Raw genomic sequence first — 19,597 nt, forward strand, 5'->3', positions numbered from 1 at the left:
TCTATCTCTTCTCTGTCTCTTCCTCTCTCTCCCTCCGTCTATCTCTTCTCTGTCTCTCCCTCCGTCTATCCCTTCTCTGTCTCTCCCTCCGTCTATCCCTTCTCTGTCTCTCCCTCCGTCTATCCCTTCTCTGTCTCTCCCTCCGTCTATCCCTTCTCTGTCTCTCCCTCCGTCTATCCCTTCTCTGTCTCTCCCTCCGTCTATCCCTTCTCTGTCTCTTCCTCTCTCTCTCCCACCGTCTATCTCTTCTCCGTCTCTCCCTCCGTCTATCTCTTCTCTGTCTCTCCCTCCGTCTATCCCTTCTCTGTCTCTTCCTATCTCTCTCTCCCTCCGTCTATCCCTTCTCTGTCTCTCCCTCTGTCTATCCCTCCTTCTCTGTCTCTCCCTCTGTCTATCCCTTCTCTGTCTCTCTCTATCTCTCCCTCTGTCTATCCCTTCTCTGTCTCTCCCTATCTCTCCCTCCGTCTATCCCTTCTCTCCCTCTCCCTCTCCTTCTCCCTCCTCCCCAACCTCGCTCTCTCTCTGTCTATCCCTTCTCTGTCTCTCACTATCTCTCCCTCTGTCTATCCTTTCTCTCCCTCTTCCTCTCCTTCTCCCTCCTCCCCAACCTCGCCCTCTCTCTGTCTCTCCCTCCATCTATCTCTTCTCTGTCTCTTCCTCTCTCTCCCTCCGTCTATCTCTTCTCTGTCTCTCCCTCCGTCTATCCCTTCTCTGTCTCTCCCTCCGTCTATCCCTTCTCTGTCTCTCCCTCCGTCTATCCCTTCTCTGTCTCTCCCTCCGTCTATCCCTTCTCTGTCTCTCCCTCCGTCTATCCCTTCTCTGTCTCTCCTCCGTCTATCCCTTCTCTGTCTCTTCTCTCTCTCTCCCACCGTCTATCTCTTCTCTGTCTCTCCCTCCGTCTATCTCTTCTCTGTCTCTCCCTCCGTCTATCCCTTCTCTGTCTCTTCCTATCTCTCTCTCCCCTCCGTCTATCTCTTCTCTGTCTCTCCCTCCGTCTATCCCTTCTCTCTCTCTCCCTCCGTCTATCCCTTCTCTGTCTCTCCCTCCGTCTATCCCTTCTCTGTCTCTTCCTATCTCTCTCTCCCTCCGTCTATCTCTTCTCTGTCTCTCCCTCCGTCTATCCCTTCTCTCTCTCTCCCTCCGTCTATCCCTTCTCTGTCTCTCCTCCGTCTATCCCTTCTCTGTCTCTCCCTCCGTCTATCCCTTCTCTGTCTCTCCCTCCGTCTATCCTTCTCTGTCTCTCCCTCCGTCTATCCCTTCTGTCTCCCCTTCTCCCTTCTCTGTCTCTCCCTCCGTCTATCCCTTCTCTGTCTCTCCCTCCGTCTATCCCTTCTCTGTCTCTCCCTCCGTCTATCCCTTCTCTGTCTCTTCCTCTGTCTATCTCTTCTCTGTCTCTCCCTCCGTCTATCTCTTCTCTGTCTCTCCCTCCGTCTATCCCTTCTCTGTCTCTTCCTATCTCTCTCTCCCTCCGTCTATCTCTTCTCTGTCTCTCCCTCCGTCTATCCCTTCTCTGTCTCTCCCGTCGTCTATCTCTTCTCTGTCTCTCCCTCTCTCTCCCTCCGTCTATCCCTTCTCTGTCTCTCCCTCCGTCTATCCCTTCTCTGTCTCTCCCTCCGTCTATCCCTTCTCTTGTCTCTCCCGTCGTCTATCTCTTCTCTGTCTCTCCCGTCGTCTATCTCTTCTCTGTCTCTCCCTCCGTCTATCTCTTCTCTGTCTCTCCCTCCGTCTATCCCTTCTCTGTCTCTTCCTATCTCTCTCTCCCTCCGTCTATCTCTTCTCTGTCTCTCCCTCCGTCTATCCCTTCTCTGTCTCTTCCTCTCTCTCTCCCTCCGTCTATCTCTTCTCTCTCTCTCCCTCCGTCTATCCCTTCTCTGTCTCTCCCTCCGTCTATCCCTTCTATGTCTCTCCCTCCGTCTATCCTTTCTCTGTCTCTTCCTATCTCTCTCTCCTCCTCGTCTATCTCTTCTCTGTCTCTCCCTCCGTCTATCCCCTTCTCTGTCTCTCCCCTCCGTCTATCCCTTCTCTGTCTCTCCCTCCGTCTATCCCTTCTCTGTCTCTCCCTCCGTCTATCCCTTCTCTGTCTCTTCCTATCTCTCTCTCCCTCCGTCTATCTCTTCTCTGTCTCTCCCTCCGTCTATCCCTTCTCTCTCTCTCTCCCTCCGTCTATCCCTTCTCTGTCTCTCCCTCCATCTATCCCTTCTCTGTCTCTCCCTCTGTCTATCCCTCCTTCTCTGTATCTCCCTCTGTCTATCCCTTCTCTGTTCTCTCTCTATCTCTCCCTCTGTCTATCCCTTCTCTGTCTCTCCCTATCTCTCCCTCCGTCTATCCCTTCTCTCCCTCTCCCTCTCCTTCTCCCTCCTCCCCAACCGCGCTCTCTCTCTGTCTATCCCTTCTCTGTCTCTCACTATCTCTCCCTCTGTCTATCCTTTCTCTCCCCTCTTCCTCTCCTTCTCCCTCCTCCCCAACCTCGCCTCTCTCTGTCTCTCCCTCCATCTATCTCTTCTCTTTCTCTTCCTCTCTCTCCCTCCGTCTATCTCTTCTCTGTCTCTCCCTCCGTCTATCCCGTCTCTGTCTCTCCCTCCGTCTATCCCTTCTCTGTCTCTCCCTCCGTCTATCCCTTCTCTGTCTCTCCCTCCGTCTATCCCTTCTCTGTCTCTCCCTCCGTCTATCCCTTCTCTGTCTCTCCCTCCGTCCATCCCTTCTCTGTCTCTCCCTTCGTCTATCTCTTCTCTGTCTCTCCCTCCGTCTATCCCTTCTCTGTCTCTCCCTCCGTCTATCCTTCTCTGTCTCTCCCGTCGTCTATCTCTTCTCTGTCTCTCCTCCGTCTATCCCTTCTCTGTCTCTTCCTCTCTCTCTCCCACCGTCTCTCTTCTCTGTCTCTCCCTCCGTCTATCTCTTCTCTGTCTCTCCCTCCGTCTATCCCTTCTCTGTCTCTTCCTATCTCTCTCTCCCTCCGTCTATCTCTTCTCTGTCTCTCCCTCCGTCTATCCCTTCTCTGTCTCTCCCTCCGTCTATCTCTTCTCTGTCTCTCCCTCCGTCTATCCCTTCTCTGTCTCTCCCTCCGTCTATCCCTTCTCTGTCTCTCCCTCCGTCTATCCCTTCTCTGTCTCTCCCTCCGTCCATCCCTTCTCTGTCTCTCCCTTCGTCTATCTCTTCTCTGTCTCTCCCTCCGTCTATCCCTTCTCTGTCTCTCCCTCCGTCTATCCCTTCTCTGTCTCTCCCGTCGTCTATCTCTTCTCTGTCTCTCCCTCCGTCTATCCCTTCTCTGTCTCTCCCTCTGTCTATCCCTTCTCTGTCTCTCGCTCTGTCTATCCCTTCTCTGTCTCTCCCTCCGTCTATCCCTTCTCTGTCTCTCCCTCCGTCTATCCCTTCTCTGTCTCTCCCTCCGTCTATCCCTTCTCTGTCTCTCCCTCCGTCTATCCCTTCTCTGTCTCTTCCTCTCTCTCTCCCACCGTCTATCTCTTCTCCGTCTCTCCCTCCGTCTATCTCTTCTCTGTCTCTCCCTCCGTCTATCCCTTCTCTGTCTCTTCCTATCTCTCTCTCCCTCCGTCTATCCCTTCTCTGTCTCTCCCTCTGTCTATCCCTCCTTCTCTGTCTCTCCCTCTGTCTATCCCTTCTCTGTCTCTCTCTATCTCTCCCTCTGTCTATCCCTTCTCTGTCTCTCCCTATCTCTCCCTCCGTCTATCCCTTCTCTCCCTCTCCCTCTCCTTCTCCCTCCTCCCCAACCTCGCTCTCTCTCTGTCTATCCCTTCTCTGTCTCTCACTATCTCTCCCTCTGTCTATCCTTTCTCTCCCTCTTCCTCTCCTTCTCCCTCCTCCCCAACCTTGCCCTCTCTCTGTCTCTCCCTCCATCTATCTCTTCTCTGTCTCTTCCTCTCTCTCCCTCCGTCTATCTCTTCTCTGTCTCTCCCTCCGTCTATCCCTTCTCTGTCTCTCCCTCCGTCTATCCCTTCTCTGTCTCTCCCTCCGTCTATCCCTTCTCTGTCTCTCCCTCCGTCTATCCCTTCTCTGTCTCTCCCTCCGTCTATCCCTTCTCTGTCTCTCCCTCCGTCTATCCCTTCTCTGTCTCTTCCTCTCTCTCTCCCACCGTCTATCTCTTCTCTGTCTCTCCCTCCGTCTATCTCTTCTCTGTCTCTCCCTCCGTCTATCCCTTCTCTGTCTCTTCCTATCTCTCTCTCCCTCCGTCTATCTCTTCTCTGTCTCTCCCTCCGTCTATCCCTTCTCTCTCTCTCCCTCCGTCTATCCCTTCTCTGTCTCTCCCTCCGTCTATCCCTTCTCTGTCTCTTCCTATCTCTCTCTCCCTCCGTCTATCTCTTCTCTGTCTCTCCCTCCGTCTATCCCTTCTCTCTCTCTCCCTCCGTCTATCCCTTCTCTGTCTCTCCCTCCGTCTATCCCTTCTCTGTCTCTCCCTCCGTCTATCCCTTCTCTGTCTCTCCCTCCGTCTATCCCTTCTCTGTCTCTCCCTCCGTCTATCCCTTCTCTGTCTCTCCCTCCGTCTATCCCTTCTCTGTCTCTCCCTCCGTCTATCCCTTCTCTGTCTCTCCCTCCGTCTATCCCTTCTCTGTCTCTCCCTCCGTCTATCCCTTCTCTGTCTCTTCCTCTGTCTATCTCTTCTCTGTCTCTCCCTCCGTCTATCTCTTCTCTGTCTCTCCCTCCGTCTATCCCTTCTCTGTCTCTTCCTATCTCTCTCTCCCTCCGTCTATCTCTTCTCTGTCTCTCCCTCCGTCTATCCCTTCTCTGTCTCTCCCGTCGTCTATCTCTTCTCTGTCTCTCCCTCTCTCTCCCTCCGTCTATCCCTTCTCTGTCTCTCCCTCCGTCTATCCCTTCTCTGTCTCTCCCTCCGTCTATCCCTTCTCTTGTCTCTCCCGTCGTCTATCTCTTCTCTGTCTCTCCCGTCGTCTATCTCTTCTCTGTCTCTCCCTCCGTCTATCTCTTCTCTGTCTCTCCCTCCGTCTATCCCTTCTCTGTCTCTTCCTATCTCTCTCTCCCTCCGTCTATCTCTTCTCTGTCTCTCCCTCCGTCTATCCCTTCTCTGTCTCTTCCTCTCTCTCTCCCTCCGTCTATCTCTTCTCTCTCTCTCCCTCCGTCTATCCCTTCTCTGTCTCTCCCTCCGTCTATCCCTTCTATGTCTCTCCCTCCGTCTATCCTTCTCTGTCTCTTCCTATCTCTCTCTCCCTCCGTCTATCTCTTCTCTGTCTCTCCCTCCGTCTATCCCTTCTCTGTCTCTCCCTCCGTCTATCCCTTCTCTGTCTCTCCCTCCGTCTATCCCTTCTCTGTCTCTCCCTCCGTCTATCCCTTCTCTGTCTCTTCCTATCTCTCTCTCCCTCCGTCTATCTCTTCTCTGTCTCTCCCTCCGTCTATCCCTTCTCTCTCTCTCCCTCCGTCTATCCCTTCTCTGTCTCTCCCTCCATCTATCCCTTCTCTGTCTCTCCCTCTGTCTATCCCTCCTTCTCTGTATCTCCCTCTGTCTATCCCTTCTCTGTCTCTCTCTATCTCTCCCTCTGTCTATCCCTTCTCTGTCTCTCCCTATCTCTCCCTCCGTCTATCCCTTCTCTCCCTCTCCCTCTCCTTCTCCCTCCTCCCCAACCGCGCTCTCTCTCTGTCTATCCCTTCTCTGTCTCTCACTATCTCTCCCTCTGTCTATCCTTTCTCTCCCTCTTCCTCTCCTTCTCCCTCCTCCCCAACCTCGCCCTCTCTCTGTCTCTCCCTCCATCTATCTCTTCTCTTTCTCTTCCTCTCTCTCCCTCCGTCTATCTCTTCTCTGTCTCTCCCTCCGTCTATCCCGTCTCTGTCTCTCCCTCCGTCTATCCCTTCTCTGTCTCTCCCTCCGTCTATCCCTTCTCTGTCTCTCCCTCCGTCTATCCCTTCTCTGTCTCTCCCTCCGTCTATCCCTTCTCTGTCTCTCCCTCCGTCCATCCCTTCTCTGTCTCTCCCTTCGTCTATCTCTTCTCTGTCTCTCCCTCCGTCTATCCCTTCTCTGTCTCTCCCTCCGTCTATCCCTTCTCTGTCTCTCCCGTCGTCTATCTCTTCTCTGTCTCTCCCTCCGTCTATCCCTTCTCTGTCTCTTCCTCTCTCTCTCCCACCGTCTCTCTTCTCTGTCTCTCCCTCCGTCTATCTCTTCTCTGTCTCTCCCTCCGTCTATCCCTTCTCTGTCTCTTCCTATCTCTCTCTCCCTCCGTCTATCTCTTCTCTGTCTCTCCCTCCGTCTATCCCTTCTCTCTCTCTCCCTCCGTCTATCCCTTCTCTGTCTCTCCCTCCGTCTATCCCTTCTCTGTCTCTTCCTATCTCTCTCTCCCTCCGTCTATCTCTTCTCTGTCTCTCCCTCCGTCTATCCCTTCTCTCTCTCTCCCTCCGTCTATCCCTTCTCTGTCTCTCCCACCGTCTATCCCTTCTCTGTCTCTCCCACCGTCTATCCCTTCTCTGTCTCTCCCTCCGTCTATCCCTTCTCTGTCTCTCCCACCGTCTATCCCTTCTCTGTCTCTCCCACCGTCTATCCCTTCTCTGTGTCTCCCTCCGTCTATCCCTTCTCTGTCTCTCCCACCGTCTATCCCTTCTCTGTCTCTCCCACCGTCTATCCCTTCTCTGTCTCTCCCTCCGTCTATCCCTTCTCTGTCTCTCCCACCGTCTATCCCTTCTCTGTCTCTCCCACCGTCTATCCTTCTCTGTCTCTCCACCGTCTATCCCTTCTCTGTCTCTCCCTCCGTCTATCCCTTCTCTGTCTCTCCCACCGTCTATCCCTTCTCTGTCTCTCCCACCGTCTATCCCTTCTCTGTCTCTCCCACCGTCTATCCCTTCTCTGTCTCTCCCTCCGTCTATCCCTTCTCTCTCTCTCCCTCCGTCTATCCCTTCTCTGTCTCTCCACCGTCTATCCCTTCTCTGTCTCTCCCACCGTCTATCCCTTCTCTGTCTCTCCCTCCGTCTATCCCTTCTCTGTCTCTCCCACCGTCTATCCCTTCTCTGTCTCTCCCTCCGTCTATCCCTTCTCTGTCTCTCCCTCCGTCTATCCCTTCTCTGTCTCTCCCTCCGTCTATCCCTTCTCTGTCTCTCCCTCTGTCTATCCCTTCTCTGTCTCTCCCTCCGTCTATCCCTTCTCTGTCTCTCCCTCCGTCTATCCCTTCTCTGTCTCTCCCTCCGTCTATCCCTTCTCTGTCTCTCCCTCCGTCTATCCCTTCTCTGTCTCTTCCTCTGTCTATCTCTTCTCTGTCTCTCCCTCCGTCTATCTCTTCTCTGTCTCTCCCTCCGTCTATCCCTTCTCTGTCTCTTCCTCTGTCTATCTCTTCTCTGTCTCTCCCTCTCTCTCCCTCCGTCTATCCCTTCTCTGTCTCTCCCTCCGTCTATCCCTTCTCTGTCTCTCCCTCCGTCTATCCCATCTCTGTCTCTCCCGTCGTCTATCTCTTCTCTGTCTCTCCCGTCGTCTATCTCTTCTCTGTCTCTCCCTCCATCTATCCCTTCTCTGTCTCTTCCTCTCTCTCTCCCTCCGTCTATCTCTTCTCTTTCTCTCCCTCCGTCTATCTCTTCTCTGTCTCTCCCTCCGTCTATCCCTTCTCTGTCTCTTCCTATCTCTCTCTCCCTCCGTCTATCTCTTCTCTGTCTCTCCCTCCGTCTATCCCTTCTCTGTCTCTTCCTCTCTCTCTCCCTCCGTCTATCTCTTCTCTCTCTCCCTCCGTCTATCCCTTCTCTGTCTCTCCCTCCGTCTATCTCTTCTCTGTCTCTCCCTCCGTCTATCCCTTCTCTGTCTCTCCCTCCGTCTATCCCTTCTCTGTCTCTTCCTATCTCTCTCTCCCTCTGTCTATCCCTTCTCTGTCTCTCCCTCCGTCTATCCCTTCTCTGTCTCTTCCTCTGTCTATCTCTTCTCTGTCTCTCCCTCTCTCTCCCTCCGTCTATCCCTTCTCTGTCTCTCCCTCCGTCTATCCCTTCTCTGTCTCTCCCTCCGTCTATCCCTTCTCTGTCTCTCCCGTCGTCTATCTCTTCTCTGTCTCTCCCGTCGTCTATCTCTTCTCTGTCTCTCCCTCCGTCTATCCCTTCTCTTTCTCTTCCTCTCTCTCTCCCTCCGTCTATCTCTTCTCTGTCTCTCCCTCCGTCTATCTCTTCTCTGTCTCTCCCTCCGTCTATCCCTTCTCTGTCTCTTCCTATCTCTCTCTCCCTCTGTCTATCTCTTCTCTGTCTCTCCCTCCGTCTATCCCTTCTCTGTCTCTTCCTCTCTCTCTCCCTCCGTCTATCTCTTCTCTCTCTCTCCCTCCGTCTATCCCTTCTCTGTCTCTCCCTCCGTCTATCCCTTCTATGTCTCTCCCTCCGTCTATCCCTTCTCTGTCTCTCCCTCCATCTATCCCTTCTCTGTCTCTCCCTCCGTCTATCCCTTCTCTGTCTCTCCCTCCGTCTATCCCTTCTCTGTCTCTCCCACCGTCTATCTCTTCTCTGTCTCTCCCTCCGTCTATCTCTTCTCTGTCTCTCCCTCCGTCTATCCCTTCTCTGTCTCTTCCTATCTCTCTCTCCCTCCGTCTATCTCTTCTCTGTCTCTCCCTCCGTCTATCCCTTCTCTGTCTCTCCCTCCATCTATCCCTTCTCTGTCTCTCCCTCCGTCTATCCCTTCTCTGTCTCTCCCTCCGTCTATCCCTTCTCTGTCTCTCCCACCGTCTATCTCTTCTCTGTCTCTCCCTCCGTCTATCTCTTCTCTGTCTCTCCCTCCGTCTATCCCTTCTCTTTCTCTTCCTATCTCTCTCTCCCTCCGTCTATCTCTTCTCTGTCTCTCCCTCCGTCTATCCCTTCTCTGTCTCTCCCTCCGTCTATCCCTTCTCTGTCTCTCCCTCCGTCTATCCCTTCTCTATCTCTCCCTCTGTCTATCCCTTCTCTGTCTCTTCCTCCGTCTATCCCTTCTCTGTCTCTCCCTCCGTCTATCCCTTCTCTGTCTCTCCCTATCTCTCTCTCCCTCCGTCTATCCCTTCTCTGTCTCTTCCTATCTCTCTCTCCCTCCGCCTATCTCTTCTCTGTCTCTCCCTCCGTCTATCTCTTCTCTGTCTCTTCCTATCTCTCTCTCCCTCCGTCTATCCCTTCTCTGTCTCTTCCTATCTCTCTCTCCCTCCGCCTATCTCTTCTCTGTCTCTCCCTCCGTCTATCTCTTCTCTGTCTCTTCCTATCTCTCTCTCCCTCCGTCTATCTCTTCTCTGTCTCTTCCTATCTCTCTCTCCCTCCGTCTATCCCTTCTCTGTCTCTCCCTCTGTCTATCCCTTCTCTGTCTCTCTCTCCATCTTCTTTGTGGGGGAGATGGGGGAGATTGTGAGGGTAATCACTCAGTTGGTGTCGGCAAGGGTTCAGGAGTTATTGTCTCCTATAATTAACTGGTTATCAAACAAGAAGATTTCATTAAGGTACAATTACTGGCTAATTCTTGTGGGACACCCCCCCGTGTCAGGATTACGACCGTGGCATATGCTCCCTTGAAGCTTTGTTATTTCTAATTCATCCCGACCTGCAGCCTCTGACGGCTTCAATCGCTAATGAATCCACTCACTTTGGAATAATTAGAGAATCCTTAGGCATGGTAATTTATTTAAAAGTATCCGTCGTCGGACGAATCATTAGCTGTGTTAAATGAATTTGAAATGAAAGCTGCTGGGAGTACTTAGGGGTTCGTTAAATAGGCAGCGCCGGCTCTATCATTATTTAAGGGCTGAGGAGCTAAGGTTGCAACTTCCAACCCAGAAATATCATCACAGTCTGTTCAATTTTTTTGTTCTAGGATTAAGATATATGTCCAGATGTTTTTGTATATATTAACAGATTTCGATATGAATATTTGTAATGTAGAAACAAATGATGGCACATCACCATATATGGTCACTCCTCTCCTCCTCCCTCCGCTCTATTTTGACGTTCATGTCATTAGAGGGAGAGAATAGAATAATGCAGATATATGATTGAGATGGGAGGATAAACATCAGCCTATCAGCAAAAGACTATTTTTACTCCCCCTATAGAAGGCTGCAGTGCAAGTGTGCGTGTGTGTGTGTGTGTGTGTGTGTGTGTGTGTGTGTGTGTGTGTGTGTGTGTGTGTGTGTGTGTGTGTGTGTGTGTGTGTGTGTGTGTGTGTGTGTGTGTGCCTTATCCACCGTGTGTGTCTGTGTCTTTCAGATATGAGCGCATCCATGTGTTCGTTGCTAGCTTGTCTGTGTGCATTTGCAACGTATGAATGCCTAATGGTAATTCTGACCCATCTCTATCAGAGAATGACCTGTCTATAAGAACTCTATGAAGAGGACTTTAATTATCCTCTCTCTGCTCATGCAGTCTATTTTGTAGAAGGACTCCCTAGAGAATCCAAGAGCGGGAATGTGCATGGAAGAAAGCCAACTTATTCCCTACACGGTGCACTACTGTACTTAAAAGTAATGCACTATTTAGTAAATAGGGTGTTGTTTGGGACGTAGGCAAGGGAGTTTTCATCCATTTAAGGATGGACTCTTGTTTTCTTCCATCAAAAAGGAACGGGGGCCTCAGTCTCAGCCTCGGCAAATGCTGGCAACACCACATGACTGACACGGTATTATATTAACCTGAATTCCCCTTCTGAACGTGTATCATTTGAGGTTTGTTCGGCGGATGTCCGTTGCCTAATGCTGTTTGGAATTTTTGTCTCGTCTAGATGCTTTGATGGGACATCAACTCTAATTTAGCGATGTGTTGCTTCAATGGAGGCAAAAACGGTGTAGCGAAATGCAAATGGCAAATGGTGTTTTCTACCTTTATTTCATCATACCCCTCTCTCTCTCTAAACGCTCTCCTCCTCCCTCTCTTCCTCAACTGCACATCCTCTTCAGACATATTCCATCACTGTGGGAAAAACAACACAAAACTGAATGGGATGTTTCTTTTTCCAGTGGTTCACATGGTATTGATACCATATGCATCATTGAGTCAAATATTGTTTCTTCTAGGTTGGGAAGGAATAGGGACCAGAGTTGAATTCAGTGTGGTGAAAAGTTCAGAATGTTGCAGACAAAATCCTCCATTCAACCTGACAGACAATCTGTTCTGTTCTCTTCTATCTGAAAGTTCTATAACACCCTCCTGAACAGGACCCCAGGGCTTTGAGCCCTGCACTTAAAAAAGAGTGTCTGCTAAATGATACAAATGTATGTAAAATGCCTAGCCATTAAAAAGAGCATTTTCTCAATGATACAAATGTATTTAAAATGCCTAGCCATTAAAAAGAGCATTTTCTAAATGATAAAAATGTATTTTTTTATTTCACCTTTATTTAACCAGGTAGGCTAGTTGAGAACAAGTTCTCATTTGCAACTGCGACCTGGCCAAGATAAAGCATAGCAGTGTGAGCAGACAACACAGAGTTACACATGGAGTAAACAATTAACAAGTCAATAACACAAAAGGAAGAAAAAAGGGGAGTCTATATACATTGTGTGCAAAAGGCATGAGGTAGGCGAATAATTACAATTTTGCAGATTAACACTGGAGTGATAAATGATCAGATAGTCATGTACAGGTAGAGATATTTGTGTGCAAAAGAGCAGAAAAGTAAATAAATTAAAACAGTATGGGGATGAGGTAGGTGAAAATGGGTGGGCTATTTGCCGATAGACTATGTACAGCTGCAGCGATCGGTTAGCTGCTCAGATAGCAAATGTTTGAAGTTGGTGAGGGAGATAAAAGTCTCCAACTTCAGCGATTTTTGCAATTCGTTCCAGTCACAGGCAGCAGAGAACTGGAACGAAAGGCGGCCAAATGAGGTGTTGGCTTTAGGGATGATCAGTGAGATACACCTGCTGGAGCGCGTGCTACGGATGGGTGTTGCCATCGTGACCAGTGAACTGAGATAAGGCGGAGCTTTACCTAGCATGGACTTGTAGATGACCTGGAGCCAGTGGGTCTGGCGACGAATATGTAGCGAGGGCCAGCCGACTAGAGCATACAGGTCGCAGTGGTGGGTGGTATAAGGTGCTTTATATATGTAAAATGCCTAGCCTCAAAAAGAGCATTTTCTAAATGATAAAAATGTATGTAAAATGCCTAGCCTCAAAAAGAGCATTTTCTAAATGATGAAAATGTATTTTTTTATTTTTTTATTTCACCTTTATTTAACCAGGTAAGCTAGTTGAGAACAAGTTCTCATTTGCAACTGCGACCTGGCCAAGATAAAGCACAGCAGTGTGAGCAGACAACACAGAGTTACACATGGAGTACAGACCACTGCTTTGTTTCTGTTTGTCTCTCGCAGGGCAACAACAAGAAAACAGAGTGATTTTAGTCTAACCACATTTTAAAAAAATACTACCTTTTACTATACAATACTACAGTGCTTACTATAGAATTCTATAGTAAACCGTAGTGTACTGCAGAATACTACACTACACACTGTAGTATCCCTTAATCATGTGTAGTACTTACTATAAAATGGTGTAGTATTCTTTAGAATAGTATAGTGCTTCTACACCTGCATTGCTTGCTGTTTGGGGTTTTAGGCTGGGTTTCTGTACAGCACTTTGAGATATCAGCTGATGTACGAAGGGCTATATAAATACATTTGATTTGATTTGATTTTGATATAGTAAATGCTACAGTATTATCTGGGGGAAAAAACAACTGTAGTAACAACTGTCGTAAACACTACAATAATGTCCACAAAAACACTTAACTATAGTAAATACTAGAGCATATCATTTACATATAAACTTCCCATCTCCCCTCCCCCATATCCCAATTTGTGACACCTATAAGTTAGAAACCTATATGCCAAATATAGACCATATATTGTGTTCCCTACAGGTTGTAGAAAAGTGTAGAAGCTCTGAACTATCTGTTCAGACTGCAGTCTTGCTCATCTACAGGTTATGGAAAATTTGCTCTTTTCCGTTTCTCCAGTAGGTTTCCTGAAATAGAAAACCTCAGTGATAAAGATAATAAACCAAAAACACTATAGTAAATACTACATTCATCTGCAAAAACACTATAGTAAATACTACATTCATCTGCAAAAACACTATAGTAAATACTACATTCATCTGCAAAAACACTGTAAATACTACATTCATCTGCAAAAACACTATAGTAAATACTACATTCATCTGCAAAAACACTGTAAATACTACATTCATCTGCAAAAACACTGTAAATACTACATTCATCTGCAAAAACACTACAGTAAATACTACATTCATCTGCAAAAACACTATAGTAAATACTATATTCATATGCAAAAAAACACTACAGTAATTACTTAAATGATAATGCCCAAGAAGCCGGTTTACATTTTTTAAATTTATTTTTATTTCACCTTTATTTAACCAGGTAGGCCAGTTGTGAACAAATTCTCATTTACAACTGCGACCTGGCCAAGATAGAGCAAAACAGTGCAACCAAAACAACAACACAGAGTTACACGTGGAATAAACAAATGTACAATCAATAACACAATAGAAAAATCTATGTACAGTGTGTGCAAATGTGTATGGAGTGTATGGAGGATATATTGGCACGGGTGTTGTTAGGCCCGAGAAGAAGCCGAGGGATGGCAAACCATGCCAATATATTCTCCAAACACTGTCTTTAAGGGCATTATCACTTTTGTAAAGCCGGTTACCAACCTATTCAAATAATGATTGACAAATTTGAATTAAAAACGTTATTTTGATTAATTTATTCATAACATTTCTAGGGTTGCTACCCAAGCCGGCTGGTCGTTTGTTCTATCGGTTCAGTTGCTAGAGACGCGACCCAGTTGTTCAGACTTTTTGTTCTGTATTTATGGATGCGACCCAGTCGTTCGTTCTAAATGTTCCATTGCCATACTGACTGGCAACGTTCGTATCCCTTGCTTGGTAGCTAGCCAATACAAATCGCTGTTGAAAACTAAATGTTAGTCTAAAAGAAATGTGAGATCATTTCCAGATGCTTTTTATAATGGAGATGAAGTTTATAAATTGCTTGGCTGGGCTGATGAGACAGTGGATTGCGCAGTCAAATGGAACAGAATAAATAGGCATTTTAACATCATAGATTTAGCCAGTGGTAACTTGTGGTATAGACACTGGCTGGAATGTGGTTTTAACCAATCAGCATTTAGGATTAGACCCACCCGTTGTATAATATAGTATATACTACAGTTTTATTTTACTACAGTATTTATACTATAGTTAACTGTAAATACTACAGTATACTACAGTAAATACTAGAGTAAGTACTTCAGGAAAGGCCGCAAAAACACTACAGTGAATACTATAGTATTTATATCATAGTACATACTGGAGTATTTGTTCATGTGTGCTAAATTACCAAAATGTCATTTAAAATGCTTAGCCTAGCTTAGCGCCTTGTCACTTACCACTGCTTTGTTGCTGTTTGTCTCTCTCTCTCGCAGGGCTACAAGAGGAAAACAGAGGCGGCGAAGAAAGAGTACCTGAAAGCCCTGGCCACGTACCGAGCCACTCTGGTTACCAAGGTAATGGCGGGGGGGGGGGGGGGGGTCACGTCTCTGATAAACATGGTTCAGTGGTGATATAAGGGATAATAAATTAGATGGAGAGTTCTTCTCTCCTCCTGGGGTAGGGGCTGCTGGAGAAGGTTTATGTGTGTTTGCTTTGAAGAGAACGGTGAAAATTAGGGCCCAAACACACACACATGCACACACACATAGACACACACACACAGACATGCTCACACACACAGACACACACACAGAAACACACACGCACGCAGACACACACACCTTTATTCGTCTGTGTTATTTGCAACACGGCAAGAGGACGGGATGGATGAAAGGTGTGTGTGTGTGGGGGGGGGACTGTGTGTGTGTGTGGGGGGGGACTGTGTGCGTGTGTGTGTGTGTTCGTGCGTGTCTGTGTGTGTGTCGGTGTGCGTGTCTGTGTGTGTCTGTGTGTGTGTCGGTGTGCGTGTCTGTGTGTCTGTCTGTGTGTGTGTGTGTGTGTGTGTGTGTGTGTGTGTGTGTGTGTGTGTGTGTGTCTGTGTGTGTGTGTTTGTGTGTGTCTGTGTGTGTGCATGAGAGAGGGTGTATATGCCTATGTGCGTTCTTACGTATGCATGTTCATGTGTGTGTGTGTGTGTCTGTGTGTGTCTGTGTGTGTGTGGAGGCATGAGTGAGCATTGCTTAGTATGGTGGCTCCTGGTTCTGCCACCTGAGGAACTGCCTGAGGAACTGACTGAGGAACTGCCTGAAGAACTGACTGAGGCTGCCTGAGGAATTGACTGAGGAACTGACTGAGGAACTGCCTGAGGCTGACTGAGGAACTGACTGAGGAACTGCCTGAAGAACTGATTGAAGAACTGCCTGAGGCTGCCTGAGGAACTGACTGAGGAACTGACTGAGGAACTGACTGAGGAACTGCCTGAGGAACTGACTGAGGAACTGCCTGAGGAACTGTCTGAGGATGCCTGAGGAACTGCCTGAGGAACTGTCTGAGAAACTGCCTGAGGAACTGCCTGAGGAACTGCCTGAGAAACGGCCTGAGGAACTGACTGAGGAACTGCCTGAGTAACTGCCTGAGGAACTGCCTGAGGAACTGCCTGAGGAACTGCCTGAGAAACTGCCTGAGGAACTGACTGAGGAACTGACTGAGGAACTGACTGAGGAACTGCCTGAAGAACTGACTGAGGCTGCCTGAAGAATTGACTGAGGAACTGCCTGAGGCTGCCTGAGGAACTGACTGAGGAACTGACTGAGGAACTGCCTGAGGAACTGATTGAAGAACTGCCTGAGGCTGCCTGAGGAACTGACTGAGGAACTGACTGAGGAACTGTCTGAGGCTGCCTGAGGAACTGCCTGAGGAACTGTCTGAGAAACTGCCTGAGGAACTGCCTGAGGAACTGCCTGAGAAACGGCCTGATGAACTGACTGAGGAACTGCCTGAGTAACTGCCTGAGGAGCTGCCTGAAGAACTGCCTGTAGAACTGCCTGAGGAACTGCCTGAGAAACTGCCTGAGGAACTGACTGAGGAACTGACTGAGGAACTGACTGAGGAACTGACTGAGGAACTGACTGAGGAACTGACTGAGGCTGCCTGAGGAACTGCCTGAGGAACTGTCTGAGAAACTGCCTGAGGAACTGCCTGAGGAACTGCCTGAGAAATGGCCTGAGGAAGTGACTGAGGAACTGCCTGAGTAACTGCCTGAGGAACTGCCTGTAGAACTGCCTGAGGAACTGCCTGAGAAACTGCCTGAGGAACTGACTGAGGAACTGACTGAGGAACTGACTGAGGATGCCTGAGTAACTGCCTGAGGAACTGCCTGAAGAACTGCCTGAGGAACTGCCTGAGGATCTGCCTGGGGCTGCCTGAGCAACTGCTTGAGGAACTGCCTGAGGAACTGCCTGAAGAACTGCCTGAGGAACTGCCTGAGGAACTGCCTGAGGAACTGCTTGAGAAACTGCCTGAGGAACTGCCAGAGGAACTGACTGAGGAACTGCCTGAGGAACTGCCTGAGGAGCTGCCTGAGGAACTGACTGAGGAACTTCCTGAGGAACTGACTGAGGAACTGACTGAAGAACTGTCTGAGGAACTGCCTGAGGAACTGACTGAGGAACTGCCTGAGGAACTGACTGAGGAACTGACTGAGGAACTGCCTGAGAAACGGCCTGAGGAAGTGACTGAGGAACTGCCTGAGTAACTGCCTGAGGAACTGACTGAGGAACTGACTGAGGAACTGACTGAGGATGCCTGAGTAACTGCCTGAGGAACTGCCTGAAGAACTGCCTGAGGAACTGCCTGAGGATCTGCCTGGGGCTGCCTGAGCAACTGCCTGAGGAACTGCCTGAGGAACTGCCTGAGGAACTGCCTGAGGAACTGCTTGAGAAACTGCCTGAGGAACTGCCAGAGGAACTGACTGAGGAACTGCCTGAGGAACTGCCTGAGGAGCTGCCTGAGGAACTGACTGAGGAACTTCCTGAGGAACTGACTGAGGAACTGAAGAACTGTTTGAGGAACTGCCTGAGGAACTGACTGAGGGACTGCCTGAGGAACTGACTGAGGAACTGACTGAGGAACTGCCTGAGGATCTGCCTGGGGCTGCCTGAGCAACTGCCTGAGGAACTGCCTGAGGAACTGCCTGAGGCTGCCTGAGGAACTGCCTGAGGCTGCCTGAGGAACTGACTGAGGAATTGACTGAGGATCTGCCTGAGGAACTGACTGAGGAACTGACTGAGGAACTGACTGAGGATCTGTCTGGGGCTGCCTGAGGAACTGCCTGAGGAACTGCCTGAGGAACTGCCTGAGGCTGCTTTCCTCTTACCCCTAGATATTTAGACATACTGTATTCAACTTATCATATATACTTTGATATTTAGACTTTAGACAAGATAATCAATTCATGTCTGTTGTTTCTCAACTATGAGTCTTAAAGTACAAATTCAGAACCAGATTGGATGCATAATATACAGTAGGATTGCATCATAATACATCCTACTAACATTTTTCGTGTGCCAGTCTTAGTGCCAAGCACCTATGTCTTCCATTTCCATGTCTTCACTCCATTGTTTTCGCTTCACATAAACCCAAATTGCATTACCATGTTAAACAGCCTCCCACCGGTCCCCATGGCCTCACACTTCCTCCAAGGCTTACAAGCCCAAAACAAATGCCTTGATTAAGGCATGAACAGTTTATTCATCAACCTCTCTCTTTACCAGTTGCAAGTTTTTCCCCTTTAATAAAGCTCATTCTCACCACTCATTTGCGTAATTAAATATTGCTTTCTGACACATCTCGTATTCAAGGGCTTGATTGATGCGTGTGCAGATTGGCAGGCCTTTAAAAGAAATTCAAACAGGCAGAAAAAAACTGCAAATCTACCATTCATTCACCACCACTCACAACAAGACACATAGTACATGTAGCCATTCAAAAGGAATCCTCTTCAAATAGTGTGTTTAAATTGCTGAAGAGAAGTGGGAATCAAGGACAGAGGAATTGAAGGTAATTAGAAATCGTCAGAGTGACATTTTTGGACGAGTCACGTGCCCGGTGTGTTCGGCGTGCACCTGTTACCATTTTGTTTGTGACGCACACTGATGATCTATGTTGGGGGGAAAATAACACACACAAATGGAGCTTGATGACTACAGTACATGTCTCGTTTAAAAGCCCCAAGTTAACGAGGTTCATTCATTCAGAAAGTCAAAATGGAGGTTAGTGCTTTTCAACCCACCAAGGGACACATAATGGGATAGTTCACCCAAATGATACATTATTGGTTTCCTTACCTTGTTACTACTGCCTGTCCCTTTAAAGTTTCACATTTCTAAATCTCCACAAATAATACTCATAGAATAGGCTTAGTAGTATAGTATAGTATAAAATAGTACTGCTTTCAGTTGTGATTGTTCAGTGCTTGGAAGGGAGCACACACACACTTCACTCCCACCCATCTCTCACCATTCTTTACCATTTCATATTCCACTTGACCTGCAAATGTATCTCCCTCGTCTTTAGTCTTCTATCCATCTTTTCATTGATTATTTCTCTGGCTCTGTTCAATAGACAGTATGTACGCCATTACCAAATAGGAGACATAGCTCACGTCAACAACTGTGACAGATAATGAGAGGGCCTGAACATACTTCATACCGCAGCAAAGTATACATATACACTTGCTATTTCAAATCTATGAAATGAAGCAGCTCAGGGGATGTGACTTCCATGCTGAAATGAACTCAACATCATGATTTTCACATAGAGGGACCTGAGTGGATGATGTATTCATATGTTCCACTAATTTAGTGTATTAGTTGTGTAATGTATTGGGTAATATATTTACATTGATATACCTGTATCTCACCAATATAAATGAGCTGTGTAATATATTGGGTAATACCTATTTTAACTGTCCTTTTTGTCCCTCTTGTCTTCCCTTCTGTCCTCAGAACTACAATGACCCTGTGGAGACGAAAAGTATCCAGACGAACCAGCCTTCTTCCCACATGATGCCCCCCAATCCACCCCTGTACAGCGTGCCACCCCAGCCCTCCTCCCCCTACAGTCTGGGGCCGGGGGGCTTCCCCCTGTCGGACATGCAGGGCTACGCGGGGGCTACGCGTCACGCACTCTCCCGGACCCTCAGCCAGTCTCAGATGCTGCCCAGCATTAGTGCCTCTCCCCCTTCCTCCTTCCAGATCAGCCCGCCCTTGCACCAACAGCTCTCCATGCACCAGAACTCCCTCCTCAACCAGCCAATCCGCATGCAGCACGGCCAGTCCCAGCCAATCATCTCCCACCAGATGGGACTCCAGGCATCCCTTCACTCACCTCCTCCTGGCCAGCAGGTTAGTGTGACTCTGCATATATCATATCATATCACCAAATGATATGAAGGAATACTGGACATGCTCACTTTTCAGTAGGCTAGTGTGGAGAGTATGGACCATAGAGATCCTATTAAATTACTCATTCCTAATTCCAAACAATTTATAACCGTTTGGTTCTCTGTAACCTTAGCAACTAGTTTGGATCGGCATTCCATTACCAATTCCATTATTAGTCTAAACAGTATGACTGGTCCAGAATCAGAATTAGGTGGGGCGATAGTTGTGATATGTATCGACTGCCTGTAAAATGAATGCTAAGCTTGATTTAACATT

At 48.3% G+C, this 19,597-nt stretch overlaps 1 protein-coding gene across 4 annotated transcripts in view; it reads left to right on the plus strand.

Moving 5' to 3' along the window:
- LOC115121829 (TOX high mobility group box family member 2-like) overlaps window positions 1-19,597 on the plus strand; it is a 274,969-nt gene that overhangs the window by 237,676 nt on the left and 17,696 nt on the right. For all 4 annotated transcript variants that reach the window (XM_065004076.1, XM_065004074.1, XM_065004073.1 and 1 more), the window contains 2 exons: window positions 14,372-14,452; window positions 18,884-19,282. In XM_065004076.1, the coding sequence (XP_064860148.1) occupies window positions 14,372-14,452; window positions 18,884-19,282 (480 nt within the window). The remainder of the gene's footprint in view (window positions 1-14,371; window positions 14,453-18,883; window positions 19,283-19,597) is intronic.

Source organism: Oncorhynchus nerka, linkage group LG2, assembly GCF_034236695.1.
Source record: "Oncorhynchus nerka isolate Pitt River linkage group LG2, Oner_Uvic_2.0, whole genome shotgun sequence".
In the NCBI taxonomy this organism is placed as follows: domain Eukaryota; kingdom Metazoa; phylum Chordata; class Actinopteri; order Salmoniformes; family Salmonidae; genus Oncorhynchus; species Oncorhynchus nerka.